The 27,855-nt window shown below is 35.4% G+C and overlaps 1 protein-coding gene across 5 annotated transcripts in view; it reads right to left on the reverse strand.

Moving 5' to 3' along the window:
* The window catches only part of TfAP-2 (transcription factor AP-2), a 193,631-nt gene that overhangs the window by 22,057 nt on the left and 143,719 nt on the right, over positions 1–27,855 (reverse strand). For all 5 annotated transcript variants that reach the window (XM_089097490.1, XM_089097488.1, XM_089097486.1 and 2 more), the window contains 2 exons: positions 26,197–26,410; positions 10,150–10,268 (listed from right to left, as the gene is read on the reverse strand). In XM_089097490.1, coding sequence (XP_088953616.1) covers positions 10,150–10,268; positions 26,197–26,410 — 333 coding nt within the window. The remainder of the gene's footprint in view (positions 1–10,149; positions 10,269–26,196; positions 26,411–27,855) is intronic.

A 27,855-nucleotide genomic window follows, 5' to 3' on the forward strand; every position in this document is an offset into this window, starting at 1 on the left:
TTAAGACTAAACTTGATAAAACTTATATATTTGAAATCAACATTAAAATCTAATTTTTTTCATGTATCTTTTAGTACCAAAATTCCGTTTTTTAGAGTTTCGGTTACCATTGAGCCGGGTCGCTCCTTACTTACAGTTCGTTACCATGAACTGCTTGAAAAAGAACAAAATCCTTCCGCCTACATTTTGATTTTTTGTATCTTCATTTAAAAATAAAGAAAAATCTTTGTTTCCTCCTATATTTTCGTGAATTGGCGCCATGTCTATTAATCTTTGAATTTTAGAATTGGAATCTTGGAATTTTTGAATTGGAATTTTTCTTCTAAAATTAAAATTTTAGAAGAAAACTGTAATTTAATTGTCATTAGCTTATTTCAAATTAAATTGCGGATTAAAACTATTTTGGGTTACGAATAAAAAAGCATACTTATGTTAGAATTTGTTAGATTATTTAATCAATTCAGTCCTGTATAAGATGTTGTTTTCTAAAGTCCAAATATTTTGTTTGTTACAATATAGTTATTTCTTCAGGCTGTTTTGTGGTTTGCAATATATATATATATATATATATATATATATATATATATATATATATATATATATATATATATATATATATATATATATATATATATATATATATATATATATATATATATATATGTGTGTGTGTGTGTGTGTATGTTTTTTTTGTAGTTGATGTTGATGCCCCTAAACATAATTATGGCAGTTTCATATTCGTTTGGATTGGATTCTTACTGCATAACTTTTGCCATTATAGGCTACGAGTCTGATTTACTTGTTCTTCTTTTTCTCTTTGGGGGCTACAAAGAGGGACAGTTGGATAAGCAGAAAGATTCACTGACCCGGAAAATACGCAGCCACTCCCTCTTTTAAACAAATGTCCATTCTATACAATCAATTATGATACAAACTTTTTTTATTTCAAGGGAATGGGAAAAGCTTTGTGGGTGTCCATAATTGCCCCTTTATTCAATCTGAAGAGGGGTTGACTTCACAACAACTAGGGCATTGTGTAAAGTTGTTTTAAAGACCATAAGTGACAGATGTGAAGTTTATTAGCTTTATGAATGACAATATATTTCACCCAAAATCAGTTGAAAATCATTGCTTTGTTTGGAAGAGTTTCAGATACGCTTGGACACTTGTCAAAGGGGGAATTATGTATATTTTTGAAGGCGTAAAAAATCTCCTCTGTATATGATGATGGAAATACCAGCAATATGGGTATTGTATTTTTTGGGGCGAAGACAAGAATTGTCCTTGGAGGTCGAAAGTGAATAAAACCGAATTTGTATCTGATTTTCCCCTTATTTTGACATATATTTCATTCGAACCTTAGGGGGAAGATCCCCAGGCAGTGGCGTTAACTGAGGAGGTACAGAATCATCTGCTTCTCTTTTATTTTTCACCCTCCTCCCTAGACTTTGAAATATACCTCGTTTTTTTAGGGGGAAGGGTTATTTTCATTGAAAAATGTCTTTAATTTGGCGGTTCAATTTTCAATTTCTTTGCAAATCACGGATATTGGTGAATGACTCACTTTTATTGTTGTTAGGTATTTGGTTTCAATTCTTACAATTTTTTGGCTTTTATTGATTTTTGTTCATCCTTTAATTTTTTTTTCTTTGTTTTTTTTCACATTCACATTGACTTTCCGCGTCTTATTTGTTGGTTTGTTCTTAGGCACTCGCATTGATTATATTTTTCGTTTCGTGCTGAAGAAGAGAGGCGTTTGTCTCCTCGAAATATTCGCTTTGTTGTGTTTCTTTAGTATTTTAATTTGGCCTTTAAAAGCCCCATTTTTGCTCGTTTTTCTTTCTTTATGTTCTTCGTTTTTTCACTGGAAAAATTGTAAAACGACTTATTTTCCCCCCACCCCTATAGATACTAAAATCCTCCCTCAATTTTCGTGAATTGGGGCCACTAGGTCAGCACATCTACCCAATGAGAAAAAACTTCTACTTTCAGTAAGTGTGTTATAGGTCAAAATTTCAACTTTATTTTCTGTTTCTGTGTATTTCCTGAGAATATTTTTTCATTTGGGTGCTTCTAAATTTAATTTTTTTTTTTTACAAGCCTATTGTTCTTCATATATTCGTAAAAACTAATTCTGAATATGACAGTTCTTAAAATGCAGATATGATTTTTTGATAACCGTAAATGAATACACTCCGCAAAATGAATACAGTCTTTCAGCAAAGACATATTGTGGGAAGCCCGAAAAAGATAAGTAGCTAACTTCGCTCTGAACACAATTTTGACAACTCATAATGATAGTTGATCACTATCATATGATTCAAAGATAGATAGTGTTAGCTATCCACTGGGCCTTGGATGTGACGTGGTATCCATTATCTTTTTTCGATTAAATTACACCTTACCAATGAGATAGAAATTCTTTTCGGTTCAAGATACACCTATGATAGGTGGCAATAGAGGTGGCAGAGTATAGGTGATAGATAAACGTGGCAGTTAGACGAGAAAATAAGGCATTTGATCAAATACCTGAATTTTTAAAAACTGTCACATATACATACAGTGGTCGTCACCAGCAGATAAAGTGCTGATGACAGCCGCTGTATATATGACCGAAAAACAGTGGTGTCGTTTGGGGGAAGGGCAGTTGCCCCCCCTAATAATTTGGAGAAAAATATTATATACCACATGCTCCTTGATTCTCCAGATGTGGACCCTTTTGCCCCCTTCCACAATAAAAATGCTGGAGGCATACCCCTCCCAAAATATCAAGAGATTTTTCTGTTATTTCACTGTTAAATAAAAGATTTATCCCTATTGAACTGTTTATTTGTACGTCATGGAAAGGCAGTGTGGTTTTCGAAAATTTCTACTTTCTAAGTTTTGTCACCTTACTCCGACATATAGGACCGACATCGCCAACTCTTTGCGTAGGAAAATGGCGGCCTAAGGGGGGTTTCATCATAACCCTCTGTTCACTCTGATCAGCAGCTCGGGTCTTCAGCCCTTACGAATGATAAGCCCGAGCCTTCAGCCCTTGCAAAAGTGACATCGCCTCACTGAGGCGGTGCTCGGACCTTCTGTCCTCGCTTAGATTGAGCAGGTGTTTGGTCCTTTGGCCTTTGCAAATGGTATGCTCACTTCGATCGGGAAGGTCAATTCCACTCACTACATCAATGAAATAGAAAAAAGCAGGTGGATAAGTTTCTGCCCTTAAATTTTATATATTTCTGGCCTAGTTTTTATGTGTGTGTGTGTGTGTATCTTGCTCTTGACCATTATTAGAGACGGATTGATAAAAAAAAATTACAGCAATTTTTTTTTATCCTGTTAAAAAAAATCCACTTTTTACATTATTTTGTTTCGCTTACATATATATTTTACAAAGATACAGCTTATAATTGGGTAAATTGTATAATATTTGGTGCTTTAAACACCGAAAGATAATTATTGTGATAACAAAGAGAGGCGTAGGTAGACTTTTCAGTACCCAGGGGCAATGACGATTTTGCGCCACTTTCAAAGTAAAAGTGGATACATCTTTTATGAAATATATCTAAATAATCGGAGTATTTTTTAATTAAGTGTTTATTTGTTGTTATTTATTGTTTCACTGCTTTATTAAAATTAAAACCCGTTTTTTTGCTTAATTCTTCGTAAATGGACAAGCAGTGTGGTCTAAGAAATTGTTTTAATAGGCCCCAGTAGTGCGCTCCATTCCCCTTAGCAGGCAGGCACCAGTTCCCACCTGTATCCCTAAATTTCCCCTAAATTTTGGGGCATTTCTCATTTAAATTATCAAATAAATTTATTTTTTTGATATTTCCCCCTCCCCCCAAAAGAAAATGCGGTGTACGAGCCTATCCCTAGCAACTCTTATGATCACAACCAGGAACTTAAAAATGAACTAACATAATTGAGAGGGGGTTAAAAATCTGGGAAGAAGAGCAAAAACAAGCCAACTAACAAGAAAATATTCAAAATTGAAGCTAACACCGCAAAACCCTTGAGATCTCGCGGGAGAACAGACCCTTGCGTAAATTGGCTAGTAACGACACCCAAACGATGGAGGGGCTGAAACATTCCTTTTTCCCAACAATTTGCCCAGTAAATGTTTAAATACCTAAAAAGGGGCACGTTCGTAGGGGAAGGGCTTGATTTCCCTCTTCGCCCCCTCCCTACTACAAAACAATTCGGTGCTTGGGCACTGTATGGGTCTGTACAAGGACACCAGTCACGAAAAACCCGTTTTTGACGGGTTAATTCAAGAGACCGCTATAGAGTAATGCAGTACATAGCGTAGTTTTCATTGCGTTACGATATTCAAAGTGTTGTTTTTTGGGGGGTTAAGGGGAGGGGAAGGTACCTAGGTTAGGTTACGTGTTTAACATATGCTATGCCTTACCCCTCACCCCCCTAACGTGCAACATATAGCCCAAATTTGTTTATAAACTATAATATATTCATCCTAGTTTATTTTATTTCATTAGCATTAACCAAACCTGATTTTTTAGAAAGGCCCATATAATGCACAAGTACCAAAATTTCGAATTCTCAACTCTAACGATGTTTCGTATGTTATATATTATTATCCTATTAATATTGTAATTTTTAGTTTTTATTTAACCCCCTGGAATAAGTTCCAGCGCAGGTCCTTGTATTAACTACTTGCTTTTGGTTACTTCCCAAGTTTTTCGTATAACTTTTAGATTTTTATGTATTAGCCCTGGTCCTACGTTTGTATTTTCACCCAATTATTTTAAATCTAGCATGGAATAGCAGCTCTTACCCCCTTATTCTGAAATCATGAAAGGAGGCGGGGTAAGTCTGTCATTGAGTCAGTCACAATGATATGCACACGCCTATATGCAAAGACACGAAACTTAGGAATTTCGAACTATTCTAAAGCAATTCTCTTTTTGTAGGGTTTCGTGCAACAGGGTTAATTTTATAATTTATTCAAACTTGTGATACAATTTGTGGAATTTTTACTTCGCTCGGTAGAATCTCAACAGAGAGGTGGAGAAAAAAGAGTCCAATTTCTGCGTTCCTTGATTAAGCTCTTGTATGTGCTACATTACGTTACCTGCGGACCATTTCGATAAATTTAAACATTGTCTACTCTCAGACGGCTTTTCCAATAAATAACAAATATCAAGGCCCTAACAATGTATGTATTCCAAGAAGGGAAGCGGGTTTTAATCCTACCTCTTCGACACTTTGTCTGACTCGGAAAATGGTCTATTTAAATTCAAAAGCTAAGGTATTGTCACTCCCTGTAAGAAAGATGTAAGTCCCGGTACACCAAATCAGGTCCTAATCTCACTCAATATCATTACAATAAGTGGCACGCACCAAGCGGGACGAAAGTGTTCTAAGCATCGTAAAGACTGTTCCATGCATGGCGGAATTGTGCAAAGCCAGGCGGAAACGTTCGGCTCACGTAGTGGTCCGAGATGTACACCCGGGGGCAAGACCGTATCCCAGGGGGGGGGTGTGTTACCCGGTTTGACCCCCCCCCCCCCGAAATTTTTGACCGAGTCGAAAATAAGTCGAAAATTAGTAAAACCTAGGTAAAATCAGTATAATTAGTCGAAAACTGAATCAAAAATTAGTAACCCCCCCCCCGAAAAATTCAAAAATTAGTTACCCCCCCCCCCCGAAAAAAAATCCTGGATCCGCCCTTGCCAGGTGGCAGAAAGGGGTCGACCCCTCGGGTTCACCAGGATTTCCATATCTTAACATGCATCTCATTTCATGTCCTTCAGGGTTGTAATTTGCTAAAGGACGAGGGGCACAACTACCCCCCCAGACCCCAGGTTACCCCCAACTGAATCTAGCGTGTTCAAAATCTCGTCAAAAGATAGGCGCACAAAATTCCAGCATCTACAGAAACAGATCAGTTTTCTTGAGGTAGGCCTAATATATAACTTTTCATTTGGTCATTTTCACTTGACTGGGAAAATCACCTCCAACTTTGCCCCCCCCCCCCCCGTCTCCCGGATTTTGACGAAATTACATACCTGATGCCCTTGCTTAGGCATGAAAGTCCAGCGAGACATGAATGTGAACGCCACTTTTAGGCGTAAATGACAAATAGAGGGACTAGTTGCATCCAGGCACCATTTTTTAAATGCAAACGGGAACTGCCTCGATACTGATGTCTAGACATGCAAGTCTAACAACACGCGCAGGTGAACGTTACTTTGGCAGTCCACAAGAAGATATTCGTTTAGCTAAGAGAACAACTTTTTATGTTGGCGTTTTCAGTCATTTTAGTGTCTTTGGATGATTTAGTGAGTCATTGTTTTTATGAAAGTCCCAACACTTGACAGGGTCGGAGGCAAGGGTGAAGGCGCAGATTTATATAACCTGGCGTCAGACAGTGCGCTACCCCTTAACATGGGACATTTTCGTCAGAATTTTAAACATAAAGAAAATTGGGGACACCAGAAAAATTCAAGATATTCACAATACATTTCATATTTTCTTCTTTTTTCCACCGTCATCCAAAATTTTGCGTACGTTTTCAAATTATCGCATCCCTCATTCTTCCCAAAAGAAATTCCTGTGCATGTAACTCACTATCAGACTTGGTAATTATGCATCAATGGTTTATGCAACAAATGCAACAAATGTGACCCATTAAACAGCCGCGATAAAACCCACATTTTAGCAAATCAACTTAACCAACTCGCTGAAGAAACCGACCCCACGGCATCAAAACAATGTTCATATCCAAATCGGGACCTGTGAAAAAACTATCCCTTAAAGGCCTATACACGTGATTGCTACAAGGGTAGCCGAAGGAAATGTTGCTTTTCAGGGCAAAATCTTTCTATGAATGAAACGTAGCCCGAGGACAAGACTCGGGCAAAAGTTAATATTAACAAGTACACTTGGCAAAATAATCACCTATTTTTAAAAGGCTTATTATATCCAATGACGTCTTAAAATAACCTTGTCGTGCATCCGAAAATATATTATCACAAAAATAGATAAATAAGAACTTCGGAATAGGATAAATATTTGGGCCAAAAGTTTGACACTTCTAAATGAAAATTTTTTGTTTAATTTACTGGAGCAATAAGTATTCACTTTGTTGACGTTCAGCTTCTGACATCATCCCTTTAAAGTGTTCATAGTTGAAAAATGGGAAGAACAAAGGACGATTCCCCCAAAGATTAAATCCAGAATTCCCCAAGGAAAGTTTTCAGAAATTTTTTTTGAAAGCCACAAAAAATCGGGATTTAATAGAGAAATTTATCGATAAGCAGATTTACTAGAAATCTTCAACTCCCTCGAAAACGTTCAGCTTTCATCGACATGTACGATATAGTATGAATACTCCAATTTAAAACAAGAACCTGAAAAATGACAGGTTCTATATATACATATATATATATATATATATATATATATATATATATATATATATATATATATATATATATATATATATATATATATATATATATATATATATATATATATATATATATATATATATATATATATATATATATATATATACATATGTATCAGGCACATACGATGGGGTGGTGCCTTTAGACTCCTCTATTTTTCTGTTTAACTAAGACTTTGCTGTCTGACGGCACCTTCAGCCTTTATTTTTTTTGTTCTACCTTATCTTTGAGTTAACGAGAATTGAAAAATAAGTTTAGACATTTTCTCTTTTTTAGCCACCATCATAGATATAGGCCTAAAGGGAAGGAGGGAATCAAAAGCCAGAAATAACGCCGAAGCATCACTCAGAGGGCTCAGCTCCACACATTAAGACTTGAAATGGCTCCGCAGGATACAATAATAAGTAATTTTCGTACAATAAGACCTGATTCAAGTTTATATGACTAACCTTGCCCCTCATGGAAAAAAGGTAAGAACCCAAAATCCATTTTTTAAGTTATATCTACTTAAAATATAGAGTTCAAAAAGTAGTATATATTTCTTTGTGGTCACTTCTAAATATCACTCCTGAGAAAAGATCTCCCCAAAAATTATGACTCAAAGGAAAAGATGTGCCATGTCTTGAAACATTAAATTATAGGAAGAGACTTGGGAGACTTGAGACGGTCTTTAGAAGGAATTACCCTGTTTTTCAGTTATTAATTGCTTTTAAGCAGCAAAATTTTACAAGTACTAATTACCAGTTGTTTTCTTGGAAAAGACATTTTCAAAATGGCTCTTGATAATTTTTTAACTTGAAGTCAGCTGGAACTTTGCATGCAAGAAAATAATTGAGGTAATTTTTGTCTACACATTATATGTTACAAGGAAAAAGCAATTTTTTAATGTTCATTATAGCCACACATGACTGCTTTTGAAGGTGAACCAAAACAAGAAAAGGAACTCTGGAGGCGGCAAAGCTCGACTAAGGCAATCCATAAGATATTGTGGTACACAGTATATCGTCAGTCGGGTATCAATAGGTCGTATCTCCATAATTGTAAATTTTCAGAAGAGCAAATAAAAATCTCACAACTTTTTTATTTTCCGGCCGATAACCATAAAACAAAAATGAATTTGTATGTAAAATCAATATATATCAATCCGTTTTTGTTTTACAGTTATCAGAGAGGAAATAGAAAAGTTGTGAGGTGTTTTGTTTGCTCTTCTGAAAATTTACAATTTTGGAGATACGAATTTTGGATCTCTGACTAACGATATATGATCTAATTGTTAGGAAATTGATCAGGAGAGGAGACCGTAAGTCTCCCAAATGTGTATGTACCTATTTTGAAATATGTCAAAATTGTAATAGGAAAACATATTTTTTTTAAATGCCTCAGCCCCTCATCAGTCCACTTTTGTCTCATCTAATCAATCAAAATGTTCGCTAATTTCCACATTAAAAATAAATGCCGACATCTTTTTTATCGATTTTGGAAATATTTTTTTTTACTCAGTTCTTTTTCATTTTGTCAGTATGACCAAGTGCATGGCACAACTACAAATTAGGACTTTATTCAGATATTTCTCTTTTGACTCTCTCTGTCTCTCTCCTGCTCTCTTCCCCTCTGTGTCCATCTCCTCTCTTTCTCTGTTCCCCGTCTCACTGTATGCGATCATAGAGGGCACGTAAATGAAAAATCGTTTTTCATTATGTCCAACTTAACCTTTATCCTTCTTTGGATAGAGAATGAGGGGGGGGAGGAACTTCCCAGGGAACAAGGCTTACTCACAGAGTACCTTCTTAAAATTTTATAGAATTATGATTCTAAAATTTTTGAATTATTTTCTAAATTCAATTTTTGACATTTCAGACCCCCCCCCCCCCAAAGAAATGTCTTTGATTTTGTTTATGTCAGTGTATTTATTTTGTCTTTGGATACTATTTCACAAAATTACTACCCCCCCCAATCCTTCGCAAGGATGAGATTAACTCTATTTTCTTTTCTTTATGTGAGAATAAACAATCTGACATCTCTAAACCCCACCTTTTATGGCCCTTCAAATACGTTAAAACAATCTTGGCATCTATACATCCTTTTAAAATAATTATAATCAAACAAAATAGAAAAAAAAGAAGTTAATGGGGTTTTCTCATTAATCTGTAGGAGGTTTCACGCTAGGTGTAACGTAAGACTTTATGTTACGTTAAGTAGTCTTAAGAAGCAGCTGTATTCTGTATCGTCGACAGAGCCAAGTAAAAAGCAAGGATTAGTGGTTCTCCAGGCTCCAGGCTGATAATTAGTTATGGTTTTTTTTTTGGGGGGGGGGGGGCAGCACTAAGTTGGAGGAGGTTGTGCCGTGCTTTTTTTTCTCTCTTTTCTTTTTTTATTTATTGTTTTACGTTGTTGATAGCGATGTATATATCAGGTTTTTTTTTGAAGGGTGTATAGCCTAAACAAGTTTTCTTCTGGTGGTTTAGTAATATCAGTTAGGTCAAGGGTATCAATTCACGATAATCTAGGGGCGCATTGTTCAAAATCTAGGGGAATTTGGTTGTTTATTTTCGATTTTTCTATGAAAACACCAAAAAATGTGTTTTTCAACAGCAGGATGGAGGTGAAAAATCTAGCTTTACCCCCACCCCACTATTAACGTACCTCAGCTAAGTAGTCGAGTTTACGGGCTGGGATACCGTTTCTTCAATATTTCTGAAGTTACCATATGGGATACACTTACCTTCAACTAGAGAAGAAAGCAACGTGACGTTGGCAGCCTTTCTGCGGCCAGCTGGGAGCGTCATCCCGATTTTCTCAAGCCGTTCACGGAGCAAGCGTCCACCATTCTTGGACTTGGCTCTGCAAAGGAAACGAAAATAATTAAACCTCAAAGATGAAATTTATAAGATAAAATGGCGAAATTGTAAGTTTCTTTAATGCACCCGTTTATTAAAGACCCATTCGCAATGAGTTTTTACTGACACCGAAGTTCACCACGGCTCTGATAATTAAAAGTGCGACTATCTGCCATTTTTTCAAATTTCCAGGAGAGCCATGAGACGGAAAAAAGGTTGTCGGCTGTGGTCGCACTGAAGCATGAGTCTAATGGAGATAAAGGGAACATATTCTAAACCAAATTTTTATGCTCTTTTCAGTGGTATAAATTAGATTCGAGTGTTCACAGCAAATTCAAAATTATTCCATTTTATGACGCACGTCTTCGTCGTTCCTGACAAAAAAGGAATCAAGTACCAGCCCTCCGTGTTACAGCTCCATAATGTAATCTTATTATTTTATTCTAAATTGTAACAAGAATAGTCGAAAAAGACACATACGCTACTTAGAGGCTTATGTCTCTTTTTATCTTTATAAGGGCACGGGACAATTCTGACTGCACCATTCGATTCCTCGTGCTTAGTTTACCCATGACACATACATAACTCATTTTCGACCAAAATGGCACATGTCGCACCCTTAATTATAACAGCCAAGCTCGGCACTTCCACTATACGGGATTCTTTAGGGTTTCCCTGGATTTCCCCAAAAGAAAATTGTGTTTCCCGAAATATTAAAAACAATTAACAATAACAAAAAGTTACAATCTGTGCTTTGTATTAATGTTCGTGCTTTTACAAACGGTGATTTTCGGATAATTTTCAGACAACTCAATTTTTCTTTGGGGGAATCCCGAAAAAAATTTGGGAGAAAACCTGAAAAAAATTGGGGATAGAGGAAGTAATGGTTCAGCTAGTAGCCTAACTCCTCGAATTAGGCTACTAGCTCGAATCATTCCTCGATTCATTCGAATCCTAGAATAGTTCCTCGAATCATTCTAATCAAAACCCCGTGCACAATCAAAGTAGAGCTAGACTTCGAAGCCAGATATAACCTAAGCTCTTGTTTAACTTGTCTGAGATTAGTCAGGGTTGCCACCACGACCAAATAAAAATCACCCGAAATCACCAGATTTTCACCAAGAAAATCACCAAATATCACCAATATTTCACAAAAATCACCAAAAACAAACCACCAGAAATCGGTGTTCAATAATGATAAGCTTTACACCAAAAAGACGCGTTAGGCGCTCTGAGCTAAGACATTATGTTTTTCAAAGGCTGTCAACTGCTCAAGAAGGAAGAGAATTTATGCCTAAATACGGAATTCCAGGCAAAGACTGAAATTGTTACCTAAAATCCTGTTACTGGACATGAAGAGCCTTTTTATTTTATTTAACTATTAATATACTTTTCTTTGTCTTTACTTTGCAAAATCGTTTCTTTTAGTTTTTCTAGGTTTCCATTGAAAAGAATAACCCAATAATCCTCTTTTGTCCTCAAATCAAATTTCATTTGCTTATGAGCGTTTTTAATCCCCTGCCATAGTTGGTATCCTTAGTGGTAAACTTTAGCTCTGAAAAAGACGACTCAAATGGTGTCAATTTCTTATATATTTATTTTACTTCTGGAAAATTGTCGTGGGTCAAATCTAAGCTGAAATATCAGACAAGCGGTGATAAGTATTATTTCCCTGGTTCCTTAGACGAGAGCCCCTTGAGACTGAGTCCCTTGGTTTCTTGAGACTGTTAAGTCCCTTGAAAAAGAATTAGCCTAGGCTGCTGAATCTATGTTCATGTGGGACTGTGCTTTCTTTACCTGAGAATTTTTATTTTTTTCTGAGCCTCAATCCGTTTTTCACATATGGGACACATATGCATGCATTTATAAATTAAAATTTGTAACTATGGGGAAGCCGATTGCCAAGCTAAAAGGATAGACAGAAGCCCAAAATAACGCCACTCTTTAGAAATAACGAATAAAAACAAGACATAAAATATGAAATTCACTGATTATTTCACCTCAGTAAGAAAGCGAAACCAATCATGCATGGAATGTCAACCAATTTTGTAAAAAATTAACAAATTAAATAAAAATCACCAGTTTAAAAAAGAAAATCGCCAGAAATCACCAGATTCAAGAAAATCACCAGAAAACCCACCAGGAGGATGAAAAATCACCAGATCTGGTGATAAATCACCAGCGGTGGCAACCCTGAGCTTAGTTTCAGCTGACAAACCAAAATATTCTCCGTAAGATTTCGATTGAATAGCTCTTTAAAATTACGGCGAAAAATATGGTACTTTGCGGTTTCTCCTAGTAACGACTCATTGAGAATGATTTTGAACTCGAAATGTCTCCCAATTTTAACATTCATATCTTTAAATGATTTTATTCTTTTATATTGGCAACTATGAGTCAATTTTCGCTCTTTGCCAGGTTTCAACCACTACTGCATCTATGGACTAAGCACAATCATTGAGCCAACTTGCAAAATGCTATTGTTGACTGAAATTTGTGTTAATGTTTATAAGAAAAATTATACATCGTATTTTTTTTTTTTTTTTTTTTTTTTTTTTTTTTTTTGTAGATTTGGATGAAATGACTCTTTTTTTATTTTCAAAATTTCGTCATTTCTGTTGGCTAGCGCTTCTTCTTTTCTGAGTTAACACTAGCGACGATATTTGACCTAGTAAAGTAAGTTCAAAGAAAAAAGAACTAAAATAAAAATAAACTGGGACAAAAGGAATAGGATCCATGTCCGAACATGTGCCTTGCCATAAAACAAACACAATGAAACATAGCTCGTAGTAATACAGTAACATAAGCAAAGAAAACCCAAAGTTCCTAGACGATTAGCAAAAACATAGAAATAACGACAACAACGAAAAAACAGAACACAAAACCATGATCTTCACAAGAAACCCACTCTGACACTGCTAAGGACGCTGAAGATGCGAAGGCATTAAATTTCACGTTTCTTATCTGCATCAAGCAGTTAAATTATTCAGAATGTTCTTATTCAGATTTATTCAACAGTCAATGTTTTCAACAGTTAATTCACTCAGATAATCTGCAAATTTTGTCGATGTGTTCCAAATCATTCTATTTGGCTCATACAATTCGCCAGCTTTTTGGCTGTTACAACAGCTAGGATCAAACATGGGCTTTGGGCTCATTCAACTCTTAATTGGCCAATTTTCAGATTAATATCGCCCAGATATTTAGTTCCCCCAACACAAATTCTCATGTACATGCCGGATATTGTGGTACATCCGTCATTCGAAATAAATAAAAAAAACGACAACCCGAACACGCTATTAATATTGGGTGTTCAAACGGGAGAAATACTTGAACTGCCCCCGTCCCCAAAAAGACCTGAATATTTAAAAAAAATATCCGATTCCACAACGGTGTTCAGAAGCAATATGATACTTTTCGGGCAAAGTCATTTCTTTAAAATCTCTGCCTCTCCAACCACAAACATATCCATGGACTTGCTGTTGATCTTGAACACAATCATACATAAAGTAATTCCCCTATCCCATAATTTCCCGAAAAAATGTCGAGTTCTCCGAATTCCCTCGAAAATAAGCGAATGAGGAGGCACCCACTTCAGAAATCACATATGCCAGGTAACGCATGTAAAGCGTGGAGGAAGTGTTCCAAGCGCGAAGAAAACTGCGAAGCGTGGCGGAATAACTGTGCCAAGCGTGGAGGACCTGTACTTCACCCGTGGCGTTCAGAGTTGTACACAATCTGGTGGAAAGTAGTTGTCTTCTTATTAACAATACAACAATTGGCGTTTATATATCGTGTTAACGTTCTCGTATTTATGAGCATTAATTTTCGGTGAGATTTTGGACGACCTAATTTCTATCCAAGGAAACTTCGAAAAGATTGGGAATCATGGAAGCACTGATTAAACTGTTTGTTGTAAGTTCTGAAATTATAAGGTACCCTATTAGCTGGACTTCGTCCCACCACTAACAACTAATTTCAGTAAATTAGCGTGAACTCATCATGAATGTAGCTTACAGGCTACCAACCTAATGTATCATATTGAATACCGTATCAGATCATAGAAATTCCACTCAAGAAGACAAAAGGCCGATTTCTTTGAAATAAATTGATGGAAAAGTTAGACACAAGGCGTTCATCTTTATTGTCGCTACGTGAGGCCACAATACTGGACAAATCGATGGCACCCTACTGGGTATGAAAACTATCGCGATCAATCTATTGAAGTTACTATTCTAAGACTGACATGGTTGTTCTTTAGATTGTAAACATCTGTTCTCAAGTACTCTTTTAACAGTAGGGACCACTTTTTGATTATAATAATTTTTGATTATTAATCAAGCCTTTGACAACCATGGAATTGCAACCGGTTCAGGAGAATTTTATAACTTTTTTTGTATGTGTAGCCTCAAAAATGTGCTTCCCAGAAAACCCATTGGGAAATTTTTGTATAGTTATTAAAACAAGCTTTTTTTTTGAACGGAAATTTCTCATCTCTTAAATAATGTAAAAATTCAAGTGGCCGCATGAGGGACCGGGCCACAGTAGATAACTTTCTAGCTGTGCTTTGAGGACGTACAAGATCAATCTGGCGTTTTTTAAAAGAAAGGGGGATGGGACCTAAATTTAATCCAGCAGGGTATCTATGAAAAGGGGTTGTTGGAAAACATCAAAACTTAGTCAGGAGTAAGAGTTAATATCAAATGTACGCCTTTTTGGAGTTCGTGATCAATCCGATATCTTTTTGGGGGCGGAGGAAGGGGGGTTCGATAAATTCTTGTTATACACAGTGTACTAAAAAGGTAAGTCATACCCTAATCAAACTTGGTCAGAAGTAAGAGCTAGGCTCAAAGTTGTACTTTTTTATGGAATATCCCTACCACAACCTCTGTGTTAGGGAGCTAATCGGTTTAAATATATCTGGTCATCTGCTTAATTATTTGGTGGGCTTGTAGAATTCATTCAACAAAGCCCAATCAACAGCAACAGTTATGATGTCAGGCTCGATCAAATCTCTGTGAGGGAAGGTCGTCATCCGTATCTATAGGAAGGACTTAGCTGGATCTCCGTTAAAACTGGTAACTATAAGCAGCTAAGATTTCAGCTGCTTGGCACCGGAGTTTAAAGTGTCAACTGGAAGACAAAACTTGATATCTTAAAAAGTGTTTTGACAAAATCCTCAATAAACTAAACGACATCAACTGCGGTGGCTTCGAAAGGTCAAAAGAATGGCAACTTATTTTCCCTCAAAAACAATACTCGAAAGAACGATAGATCGACAACGACCAAGAGTAAAAACACAGATGAGGTCGATTGAAAATTTCAACCTTCAACGCACTGTACATCTATTCAGAACTGCACTAGATAGATCCCATATCAAGCCCTGGTCCGTTGCCTATCAAAAGAAGAGATCCCAATCAAGGCCGTATCTAGGGGGACAGAGTTTGAACCTCCTCCCTCTAACATTTTTGTCCGACTCGTAAAAACGCAACAAAAATTCATATAAACAGATTTTTGATGCGGTTTTAACAGTTTTTGTAGCCCCTCCCAGAACAAAAATCATGGATGCGCTCATGGTTCCAAAACGGATATTGCCTTAAGTAACTGAGTTTATTGAGTCTTTTCAACTTACTTGTTTGCTTAGCTCTTTATAATCTAGTTTCAATGTATGGCCGCAGTTTTTTCTACTCTAAAGTTTGATTCAATTGCAGCCTATCGAATACAATGGGTGCCCATTTACCGGGGGGGGGGCAGACAATTTCGCCCCTAGAACTTCAAAATATATTTTATTGTATTTTCAATAAAAAAAAATGCCCCTCTCCCTTCTTCCCCTATATTTCAAAAAATATTTTTTTGTATCTTCATAAAAAAAAAATCTCCACCCCCTCCGATATTTCCGTGATTCGATAACGCTGTTAAGTACTATAACTAAATACTAAGGTTTAGCTATCAATTTTGAACAAAAACTTATAATGACATTTTATGAGTGTGAGAAGTGTTTGTTTATATTTAGGATGTAAAATACATTGAATTGTATCGTAGAGTTATCCTAATTGAGTATATTTGAGCAATCATTTCTAATTATAACTTATAACTTCAACGTAAAATTACAGCTTATAAAACAATATTAGAGATTATTAAATAATTACATCTTTATTTTTACCTGCACTTTAGAATAAGTCGGTGTGTTTATGTTTCTTTTTATTATTATTACTGCAGTCCGGCATTTTCCATCTGCTTGAATAAAACGACTAAATTGTAAATTTTACAACCCTTCATTTTTACTGAAAAAAGGATTTATAATTATAAGAAACCCAAACTTTACTTAGCTTTTTGAAACAATTTAAGAGGCAGACTTCCTTCTTCAGAAGCGCCTCCATAATTACAACTAATTTGGATGCATATATTAATTTTGGGAAACGGGTTCTTCAAAATCCATCCGGCTTTGATAAATCATTTCATGTTTACATAAATACTTGACCTATCCAGGTATAGATTTTTTTCCTAAATATGAATTTGTAGTTTAACTTAACAAAAATAAGAGGTATTAGAAAAGTAAAAAAGTATGTAGAAAAATTTATTTGCAATTAATATATATTTACTTATTATAGATGAAAAAATATGCTGCTTATTCACAATGGATAGAATAGAGGATGCTTTTTATTCAAAGCTAATTTGTAGGAATTTCTATTTTGTGTTAGATAAAACAATGTTGCTAATTGCTCATAGTGTTTAATTACTGCTGTTTTTTTACTTTCTTTTTGCTCCCTTTTCTTAGTTTCGTCTTTTTTACTCTTGATTGTGAACTTATAATTCTCAACAAGTTTTGAAACAGATTATATTATAAATATTACTTTGAATAAGATTGCTCCAGGGATGGCTAGAAACTTAGGAGTACAATTGATTTTAAAAATAAACGAGCTGAACCAATTCTTTTGGGCATGCACATTGAACTTATTTCGGGGGCCTAAAATTGAGAAAATAGACGATTAATATGAGTAATATAATAAAGAATCGGAGAAATAAAAAACATTCAGAGCAGAGAACACATCTTAACACCATCGCTGCATCTTTTGCGTAAGTGGCTGGTGCATTTGCTTACTTTACAAAAATTCGCCCCTTTAGTTCTTTCTAACTTTACATTTTAGTTTCTTTCTGATTGACATTTTAGTTCTTTCTGAACTTACAAAAAAAGAATTAATGATTTCTTTTAGCCTATTATGTGATTGAAAGGAAGCAACTGTGAATGTATCTTAGAAAGTGGCTGATTCATTCGCTTACTTTATAAATAATTAGTCCCTTTAGTTCTTTTAAATCCCCTTTAGTTCTTACTTTCTGAAAATTAGCCCCTTTAGTTCTTTCTGAACTTACAAAAAAAAAGAACTAATGATTTCTTTTATTATCTGGCATTTATAAATAAATAAATGCCGCAAATATAAATAAATAATCAATTATCGTTAATCGAATTGTCTTCTGGAACGAACCCTATGTACTTTCGGGCAATTAGCTATTTTAAGATGATGACATAACCAATAATTAATAACAATTTATGATAATTTGGTTCTGGAAGGTAAAAAATAACAAAAAGAAAATTAACGGAAAATATATGTGTCATAAACAGTCGATTATACTTAAAAGATTTAGTCTAAAATCTCGAAATATTTACGCTTAAGCTCCTCATTTTACGAGAATTCAAAAAATGTTTTCCACGTTCCATCTCTTTAGGTCTCTTTTTCCAATTAGCCTGAAGCTGCTTTTCCCGGGACTATTTTCCCCGGAAATGAGATACTTTGAGCTGTTAGCCAGAGGGAAATTTTACATCTTATTCGCCGGAGGGCTGACCAATTGGGACTTAGGGAATGAATATGGGATGGAAAAAACCGAAGCAGGAGTCCCGAGAAATAAGAAATTGGGAGAAAATTCCAAACAGATTCTATACGATTTTGGATTGCTAATTAACCGAAGGGTGGAAATTAAAAAACCTATCAGGAGTAGGTTCATTACGAATTATAAGTTTTTGAATGAAAAAAAAAACATATATAAAATAAATTTAATAATCTTCTACCGAAAATAGTGAAGAGAAAAAGAGTAAATAGGTCTATGCAGTTACGCTAGAACATAAGGATATGTTAGTATTACTGACCCTATTTGATTTTGGTAAATTTGGAGTTCAAGCTATATCTTTTATCCCTTAAGTTTCAATTACATTCTCTCTTGATTTGGATAAAGAAACTTTCTGTTTACCTTAACAGGATGGCAGATTGAGGTAAGTGCACGAAGGAGCCTAGGTAGCAACTTGAAACTTTCAGAATTTCACATTTCCCGTTTTTATATAAATAGCGCCTTATTAACTGGTTGGAAAAATCTTACTCCTCCCTCATTCACATAAAATTCCTGGATATATGCCTGGTATATGCTACAAAATTATCAGCCTTGGAGCTGTAGTTACTCAAAACGTAAATAGAAGTATATTTGTACAAAAGACCGTATCCAGGGGGGGGGGGGGTTACCCGATTTGAACCCCCCCCCCGAAATTTTTGACCGAGTCGAAAATAAGTCGAAAATTAGTAAAACCTAGGTAAAAATCAGTATAATTAGTCCAAAACTGAGTCAAAAATTAGTACCCCCCCCCCCGAAAAAGTCAAAAATTAGTAACCCCCCCCCCGAAAAACAAATCCTGGATCCGCCCTTGACAATTTTTATGCCTCCTTACAACCAATCAAGGCCGTATCCAGGGGAGGGGGGGTTAGGATGTTTGAATCCCCCTAAATGTTTGTCCGACTCGTAAAAACGTAACAAAAATGAATATAAACAAATTTTAAATGCGTTTTGAAGTTTTTGCACCCCCTCCCCGAATAAAAATATTTTAGTAGCCCCCCTCCCCGGAAAAAAAGTCCTGGATATGGCCATATAGCCAGTGATCCCTTTCCTAAGGTGAATGCTCCCAAAACAGGCAAATTATATACTAAATATAGGATAAGCCATTAATTCTGAGACTTGGAAGGTAGAGCTGAAGACCCCCCTCCCCCCCGATGTCTATGTCTTGTTTAAACTCAATCCAGAAATCTCAGGAAAATGAATGAAAATGAACTAAGAAGTAAAAATTTTCGCCTATTACTACCTAAAAATACACTTTTAATCCCCCCTTCCCCTTTTAAAAACACTGTGACACCATCTATACTTGGGCTATTTGCACCTATGATTATGACCATAATGATTCGAAGAAATAATTTAAAATTCTTCGATTCTGAAAAACAACAAGACCAACAATTTATTTTGAAGTCGTACAGTAATTTTCTTTGGTTGAAACCACAAGAAACTGCCAATTTCTGAACATTTAAAATCAAAACAAGGCAATTTGGTCTTGAAGGTAATCTGCAAGTGAAATAGCCAATTTAGGGGTTGTTGTTTATAACCCTTTTCACCTGTCGTAGTCTTGAATTTGATACCCCTTTTGAAAGAAATGAATCGCGTAAACTGAAAGCAGCCTTTGATCCCAGAAATTGTACTTCTTTTAACTAGTCCGGATGCAGTAGTTCAAAAGTAATATGACTTCTTTTTATCAAACTTAGATCTATGGCCCATCTTATTAGGCTTATAATAATTAGGCTTGGAATGCTAGAATACCCCGGGTACTTATTGCCAAGCAGAGCATCAAATCCAATATGCTACCAATCCACTATGCCACCATCAATCCACTATGTCCCCACAGGTTTTTACTTGTTATTATGATTAATATATAATTGTAAGACAAAAAAGATAATTTAGAGAGAAGCCAACAAATTTCCAACAGTTTTTTAAGAAGCTAAATGAGCAACACCTTCTAGCTAATTGGGGCATCATGTTCCATACAGTATGACTTAGCAAAATTTGCTAAACGTTATCCGAAGAATAGTTTTCAAGCCGAAACTTTTCCAATCTAATTCTCAAACCTAATTCTAATCTAAGTTTTTGAAAAGTTGAGGAAGACATGCTGGACATCCTCCAGAGGGATAATTTTGAAGTGTCCAATAATAAGTAAGCTTATAATAATTAAGATTAGAATACTAGACTTATTCAGTTGCTGGGTCTTTTGTACAGGGAGAGGTCAGGAAACCTCTCATCAAACCTTACGACACAGAAATCGAGCCCCGAGCCTTGTATCAATCAACTGTGCCACCACAAGTTTTTACTTGTTATTATGATTAATACATAATTATAAGACAAAAAAGATTAACTTAGAGAGAAGCCAACAAATTTCCAACAGTTTTTTTAAGAAGCTAAATGAGCAACGCCATCTAGCTAATTGGGGCATCGTGTTCCATACAGTATGACTTAGCAAAATTTACTAAACGTTTTCCGAAGAATAGTTTTCAAGCCGAAACTTTTCCAATCCAATTCTCATGCCTGAGTCTATTAAGTATAACCTATTTCTAATCTAAGTTTTTGAAAAGTTGAGGAAGACATGCTGGACATCCCCCAGAAGAATAATTTTGAAGTCTAATAATAAATAAGCTTTAAAAAAATAATTAGTAAGCTTATAATAATTGACTGATGAATCATATTACGAAGGTGATAATTAGTTTCAGTGGTAAAATACAGTGAAATATTAAGGGGCACAGGGAGGTTACCACGGACCTGAGACAAGGGCGGATCCAGGAATTTTAGGGGGGGGGCAAAATAGGTTGATCTGATAAACTTGCGTTAGGAGCAAGTTTAATTAACGCAAAATTGTGTTAATTAAGCAAATTACACTACTTTTGACTACGTTAGGGGGCACGCCCCCCCCCCCTGGATCCGCCACTGCCCTGTGAAAAAGCAAAAATTGTTATTATTTATTTTCCTGCGTCTAGATTGGTTCTCAAGATAATTATCAGCTGAAGTTTCTTCAAAAATGCGCTAAATCTCCTTTTACCACGTATCTCGATAGTTGAACTATTACAATAAAAATTTGATCTGCTAGAACGCCAGACGAAAACGCCAGTCGCTTTGAGCGGCTTACTACAATGAAATTCTTTGGTTTATCGTAAGATATTTTAGTTAAATCATACTTGAAAGTATGAAATTTAGTGAGATTCTTGAGGTGACAAGACTTTAAATTGAATGTGAAAATTAAAAGCCCAAGAATATCTGAAATTGTTAAGAAAATTTAATTTCAAAGTCACAGTGTCTTTTAAAAATAAAATATTTGGCCTGATAGACCACCAGACGAAAGCTTTTAAAACCGATTTTAGTAACGCTGAAAAAGATTGCAACCCCGAAAGAAGAAAAGCGGATTTTAACCAACAGACATTTACGAAAGTGTAAGGGGGAAAGGGTTTCTTTTCATTTTTTAAAGTGTAAGGGAGAAGGGTTTCTTTTTATTTTTTTTAACGAAGACAATAGAAATAGTATTTTCAAAATCTAGAGGGGGAAGTTTTTTTTTATGAATATACAAAAAAGGTATTCTTCCAAATTTAGGGAGGGCAATAAAAACATTGAGTTTAATAGAATTATGCCATTTTCAGAATGATGAAATGATGTCATTCTGAAATGATGCCATTTTCAGAATGATGTTTAATTGAAAACAATAAAACAACCTAGCAGCATCATTAAAATACAACTCCTTAAATTTCTGGTCTTTCTAAACGGAAGTCGTTTTATTTTGCAAACAAATAATACCAACACATAAGGTTGGGGCGGATGTCCCCTTCCAAAATTGGTCTACAAAAATCATCCGAGAAAGACTGTAGTCTAAACCCCCACTTTTTCGGGATTTGATCCCACCGTCAATGAAAATGAGCTCTAATTTTTGTTGATATCGTTTTACTTTATCTCATCTTCCTCACTTGTTCTTCGTGGTGATTTTCAGTCAACAATAAGAAAATAGCATTTTACAGATTTAATATTTAGATATAAAGACTTTATGATTGTTATAAAAGATAGAGGAAAATCAATGGAATTTTTTTTTTCGGAATTTAAGCGACCAATCAATTCCAATAAACAATTCCAAGTATTTATTTTTCACATTTAATTTGTCTGGTATTTGTCCATCACTCTAAATACCATATAGAAAACACAGCCAACAGCCCTCGATATAAATCACTAAACTAATCGTCTGATAACTCCTTAATTCAGCAGAAAAGCGAAAAAGGGTTGAATTAAATTTGCTCGTGCGAGAAAACCCCTGGAATCTTATTATAGTCGATCTTAATAAGCATTTAGCCGTTTTTAAAAGCTATTTTCAACTAAATTCCATTTTTCACGCCTTTTATAATGGCTTATCCAGAATAACCACCTGTTCAATCATATTTTAACTTACCATTAATGATTATTACTACAACTTTAACTAACTGACAGGGTAGAAGAAACCAACGGAGTAAATGAAGGCGGGCATAGTAAAATTGATTTGTAACGGATTACGGAAACAATGACAGCATAATGCAATGACCCGTGAGCAAGGTCACGTCCCCTTATCCCCTAAGATTTTTCAAATAAAAGCTCAGCCAGTTTAAACAGTCGGCTGTAATAATTCAAAAGGCGATTTGTTACTCATTATAAATTTTAGAGGAGTGAAAAAACTGAAAAATATTACAATTTTTTTTTATTATTGACGACTAGTTGCTTGTATATGTTTTTATTTCAGTGTTTACTTACAAAAACTTGTAAGTTTTTTATATCTAGCCTTTAAGGAATGACAAAAAGATTATGTTAAAAGTTCAAGTTAAACTGTTCCTGCACTTTACATAAAAAAAGGCGTAAAAAAAGGGTTCTATCATGGCTGCAGCAATGGCTGCGACATAGGAAAGAGCGAACATCGGCCTATAGTAACCGGAATTTTGAAACGCGTTTTGAAAAAAAAACCGTTGTGAGGAAAACTTGCCACTTGAAGCTGATTCAGAAAGGGTAATTATTAATTCAGTTATTCTTATTAGTAAGCTTCTTACGAGACAAATTATTAAAATTTCGAAATAAAACCTGAAAACCCTTGACAATGTCAGATCGAAATGAAAACATATTTTCATTTCAAAAGATCGAAATGAAAAATAGTAGATGTAAAAAAGATGTAGAAGATAAGAATCAAAAACGACGTCTTTCGAAGGAAAAGATGGACTCCCAAAGTTACACATGGTGAACGAAACTTAGGAACTCCTAATTGTCTATACTCTAGAGGCCCAAAAAAGTCATAGGAATGCAGCTTTTCGTATTCTGTTAAATAGGTTTGGGCATAAATGCCCCATTCACATAAATCGTGACCTAAAGTATTTTGAGTTACCAAGCAGTCGAAGCGTCCACTAAACATAAAAAAATTAGTTAAATTCTTAGAATGTGTAAACATTTTTTAATTTTCTACTTTCCTTTCAAAACAGAATTAAAAAAGAAAATTATTTTTGGGTGGAGGATGAAAAATAGCCCATTTGGCAATCCAGATGAGGCTAAACGTAATGCAGGACATCCACGCACGGGTCGGAAGAAGCCACAAGAAAAGATTTAGGGAAGGATCGCCTTCATGTGGGGAGTGAAGAACGAAGCTCTTCACTCCCCACAAGACGAGTGCACAGTTGCGTTAACACAGGCGCAAGGGGCCTGGCACTGCAATGAGTCAGTAATAGTAGCATCAATACTCAATTACATAGGTAGTGGTCCTGTCCTGAGCCCCAGCCTCCACTACAATAAAATCAAAAGGACTTTACATAAGCATGTGTTCTTAAGCATAAAATTGCCACCGTTCTAAGAGTGGACCTCCCATCTTTAAAAACTTTTGTCACCTATATGACATACACTTTCCTACTTGGGAGGGGGGCAAAAGCACAAAATTACGCGAGATTTATAATTTCGGTAACAATTAGTGAGTGGGTCAATATTTTTTATGCATACTTGGTTTTACTTCTTATGTTTCATTGTTATTCCAAACCCACTTTAAACTAGCTTGCACCTCAGAAATATACTTAGTTCTGCTACAGGTCATTTCTAACTGGGTTCTGCTATAGAAACTTTAGGTCATTTCTAACTGAGTTCTACTACAAAAAAACGAAATAAATGAGCTACGTATTGGGACACGTAGGCAGAATGGAAGCCTTCAGGCCCGTCTCCACTTCCAAAATCTAAACATTTTTGCAATTCAAATTATAATTTGTTAGTGTTTTCCATGTAGTTTGCCTTTCTTTAGATTATTTTACCCCCTCCCGCAATATTTCCCCCCTCCAAAATATGTTCCTGTATACATAGCACTACATCTTTCATGCTAAGCACTGTACTATAAATATCAATGTCACTTTATCTACTGCAGAATACTTTTCTGACGCGGTATATGCATTCTCTGGTACGGATAAAATATATTTTCTAACACCTTTCCAGAAGCGCATCCAGGATTTTTGTTCGGGGGGGGGGGTTACTAATTTTTTTTTTTTAGGGGGAGATTACACAAAGAACTTCAAAAAACGCATACAAAATTTGTTTATGTCCATTTTTGTTACGTTTTTACGAGTCAAACCAACTTTTCGGGGGAAGGGGGGGGGGTTCAAACCGGGTAACCCCCCCCCCCGGGATACGGCCTTGCACCTTTCTAATATGGCATAATGCACACTAGCTTATCAATATACATAACACGCAAAAATCTAAAAATATGAACAAACTTGAGATGCGTCTTCTACGTTAAGGATAGTAGAATAACTACCTCTACCCGCCATCATTGAAGGGAAAGACATGAACCAATACTTACTTTCTTAAACAATAAATAAATGTATTTATGTTAATAAAAGTTTTAAATTATACAAGATAGGCTGGTCTTTAGGTTGTAAAAAACCTATTCAAGTGGTACAATAAAAAGAGGAATAACTTCAGTAGGGTAGTAATTACTGCTACTGGAACTTATGGCGAAATTGGTAGTCTCAAAAAAGGAAATAAATGACTTATTACCAATTCTGCCATGGTTAATTTCAATTTGCTATGGATTCCTAGAACATGCTATCAAATGCAGAATTAACTATTGAAGATAAAATAGACGACATAGATCTACCAATATGGGATATTCATTGAAGTTACTGGGTATGTCCATCAATAAAATTAAATTCTTGTATTATTATTTGGCATGCTACGCTTAGCGAAATGGAAAAGTCAAGCTTTGTATTTTTTAATTTATAAGATTGGGCTAAATTACAGGGTATGTTTGTAATGATGGACTATGTTTTTTTGCAATAAATAAGCACACAACAGTTAAAACTTGACTTAATGGAGACAGTTATTGCCATTAAAACAGAAAAACCAAAAATATTTACATCGACATTGAAAATGCAAAATTTCCAAGGTTTAGTGGAGCAAAAACGTAGAGCACCAAAACAAAGTGGAGCAAAAGGATAGTCCCATTCTCCAAGGAATCCTTAGTATCTAATAAGTTCATTTTTGAAAAAAAATGTTTTCGAGCCCTATTCAATATAGGATTTGGGTTACTACACTTTAAAAAAAATCTTCATGGCATTTCGGTGACTAAGAAATAAAATTTCGTCTTTTCCGAAATCCACTAGATTTCCGGATCAGTTTTATGTAACACATTTTTTCGAAGGCTTATTTATAATTATCAAATCAAACAAGATACACTCGCGTCGACTGGTCGATTCCAAAATCTATATCTTATTTGAATCTCAAGATAATTAGAAGTTTCTGTATTTCTTTGAAAATAAAAACTGTTTTCGGAAATTGAATAATGCGACATCACTGAAAACCAATATCGGTTTACCCTTAATTAGTATCAACAAATTTCAAAAAGTTTGGAAGCTAAAAAATCTGCTGCCCTGTCCTAATATTTGCCCCAATGGAATGAAATATCAGTTTTTTTTTGTTTTTTTTCAATTCATAGGAGTATTGTTCCTACGGTTTTTTTGGCAGGGTCGTTTTTTCTGGTGTTGATAATTTTCAAATCACCTTAAAATCATCTGACAGTGATATGGAGTAATAAAAATGAATACAAGACTGACCTTCTTAAGACACCACCCAAAAGAGAGGCATTGAGGCACTCAGGAGGAGACAGCCTCCTCTGAACTTCACCAACAGTGACCTTGTATTTAGATGTGGAAGACAATAAAGAAAGACGACCTGGAACGCTGCAGAAGACATCTGTTGGTGAGACTATAATAGGTGCCATCATGTCTTTAGCCACCAGTTGGTGTTCATCATGATTGTTGTTGGCTTCTGAAAACATAACTTCGTTAAAATGTGGCACATGATTTTTAAGTTTTAAATCTGTGCGGCAAATGATAATAGGCCTAAACTGGTAAAATTCACCAGTTGGTGCTCATCATAGTGTTGATTGCTGGGAATAATCTGGCTGACATACAGCAAATGATTATTTTTTTTTCATTGTTAAGGTCTTACTTCCTAAGTATTCTTTGCTACTATTTAAATACCTAAACAAAAGAGATACAAAACTGTACTAAAATTTGTACTTGCCAGAAATTGAATTTTCACTGCGACAACTCTGACTGGCACTTACCTCCTCAATTCTGACTTAACAAAGGTTGAATTACCACTCTGGTAGGTACTTACCTCATAAAGGTAACAAAATAGGACAAAATAAGAAGAACATGCAATAACGTACTAGAATTCTCTCATAGAAGGCTTTTAAGGGAATAATACCTCTTAATACCTTAGAGGAGGAAAAAACCATGCTCAAATTTAGACTTAACCAATGTTGAGTTTTCAACAAGACAACTCTGATTGGCTCTTACTTGGTTATTACTGACTTACCAAAAGTTGAAGCATCATTCTGGTAAGTGCTTACCTCTTAAGAGGCGTTGAAATGGTAATAAGGATAAAATAAAAGTTCAAAACAGGGATAAAATTCTTCTTAATAGATAGTGCATAGAAATTCACAAAAAATACCAGATATTTCGGTCACATATAAAGTGACCGTAATTTTTTACCGAGTTTTACTACTGATGACGGTCACTGTATATGTGTTCGAAATATCTGGTATTTTTTGTGAATTTCTATACACTGTCTATTAAAAAGGATTTTATCCCTATTTTGAACTTTTATTTTATCGTCATGGAAAGGCAGTGTGGTCTCCGAAATTATCTACGAAATGGTAATAAATATGAAGGAGGTAAAGTACCGTATGAAAAATGTGCCTAGGAAAATTTTAAGGGAGTGACTCAAGCCCCCCCCCCAAAAAAAAATCTGTATTGTTTGTAAATTTTATCAAAATTTCATGAGGGTTCCAGGACATGGCTTCATGAATGGCAGAACCCTACCAATCCCTAAACTTTTCTTTAAATAAAGAAAAATCGAAAAAAACTAAGCTGCTCTCGTTCCAAGTTTTATTGAATCCATAACTTCCTATAAGAAGCAAATGGTTCTGTGTTAAAAAAAAGTTATTCTCAATTTGAAGTGTGTTTTTTTTCACACTACAAAGTTTTTACCTTATTTTGAAGCTTTGGGCCCGTTCAGTAGGCCTAAAGTAATTTATATTTTACTGAGTTTTGAAACTTCTATTGGAACCCTCCTCCTGAAACTTCTATTGCTACGAATGGAACAAGAAATTCAGCCTCGGATATATCATCTCAAACCCCGTATCGACCTTGGTCGCCCTGAACCGACCACTCTGGAGAAGACTGACGGCGCTGACGACTGGTTCC

Source organism: Artemia sp. Qi Xiang Cuo, chromosome 12, assembly GCF_049724085.1.
Source record: "Artemia sp. Qi Xiang Cuo chromosome 12, ASM4972408v1, whole genome shotgun sequence".
Classification (NCBI taxonomy): Eukaryota; Metazoa; Arthropoda; class Branchiopoda; order Anostraca; family Artemiidae; genus Artemia; species Artemia sp. Qi Xiang Cuo.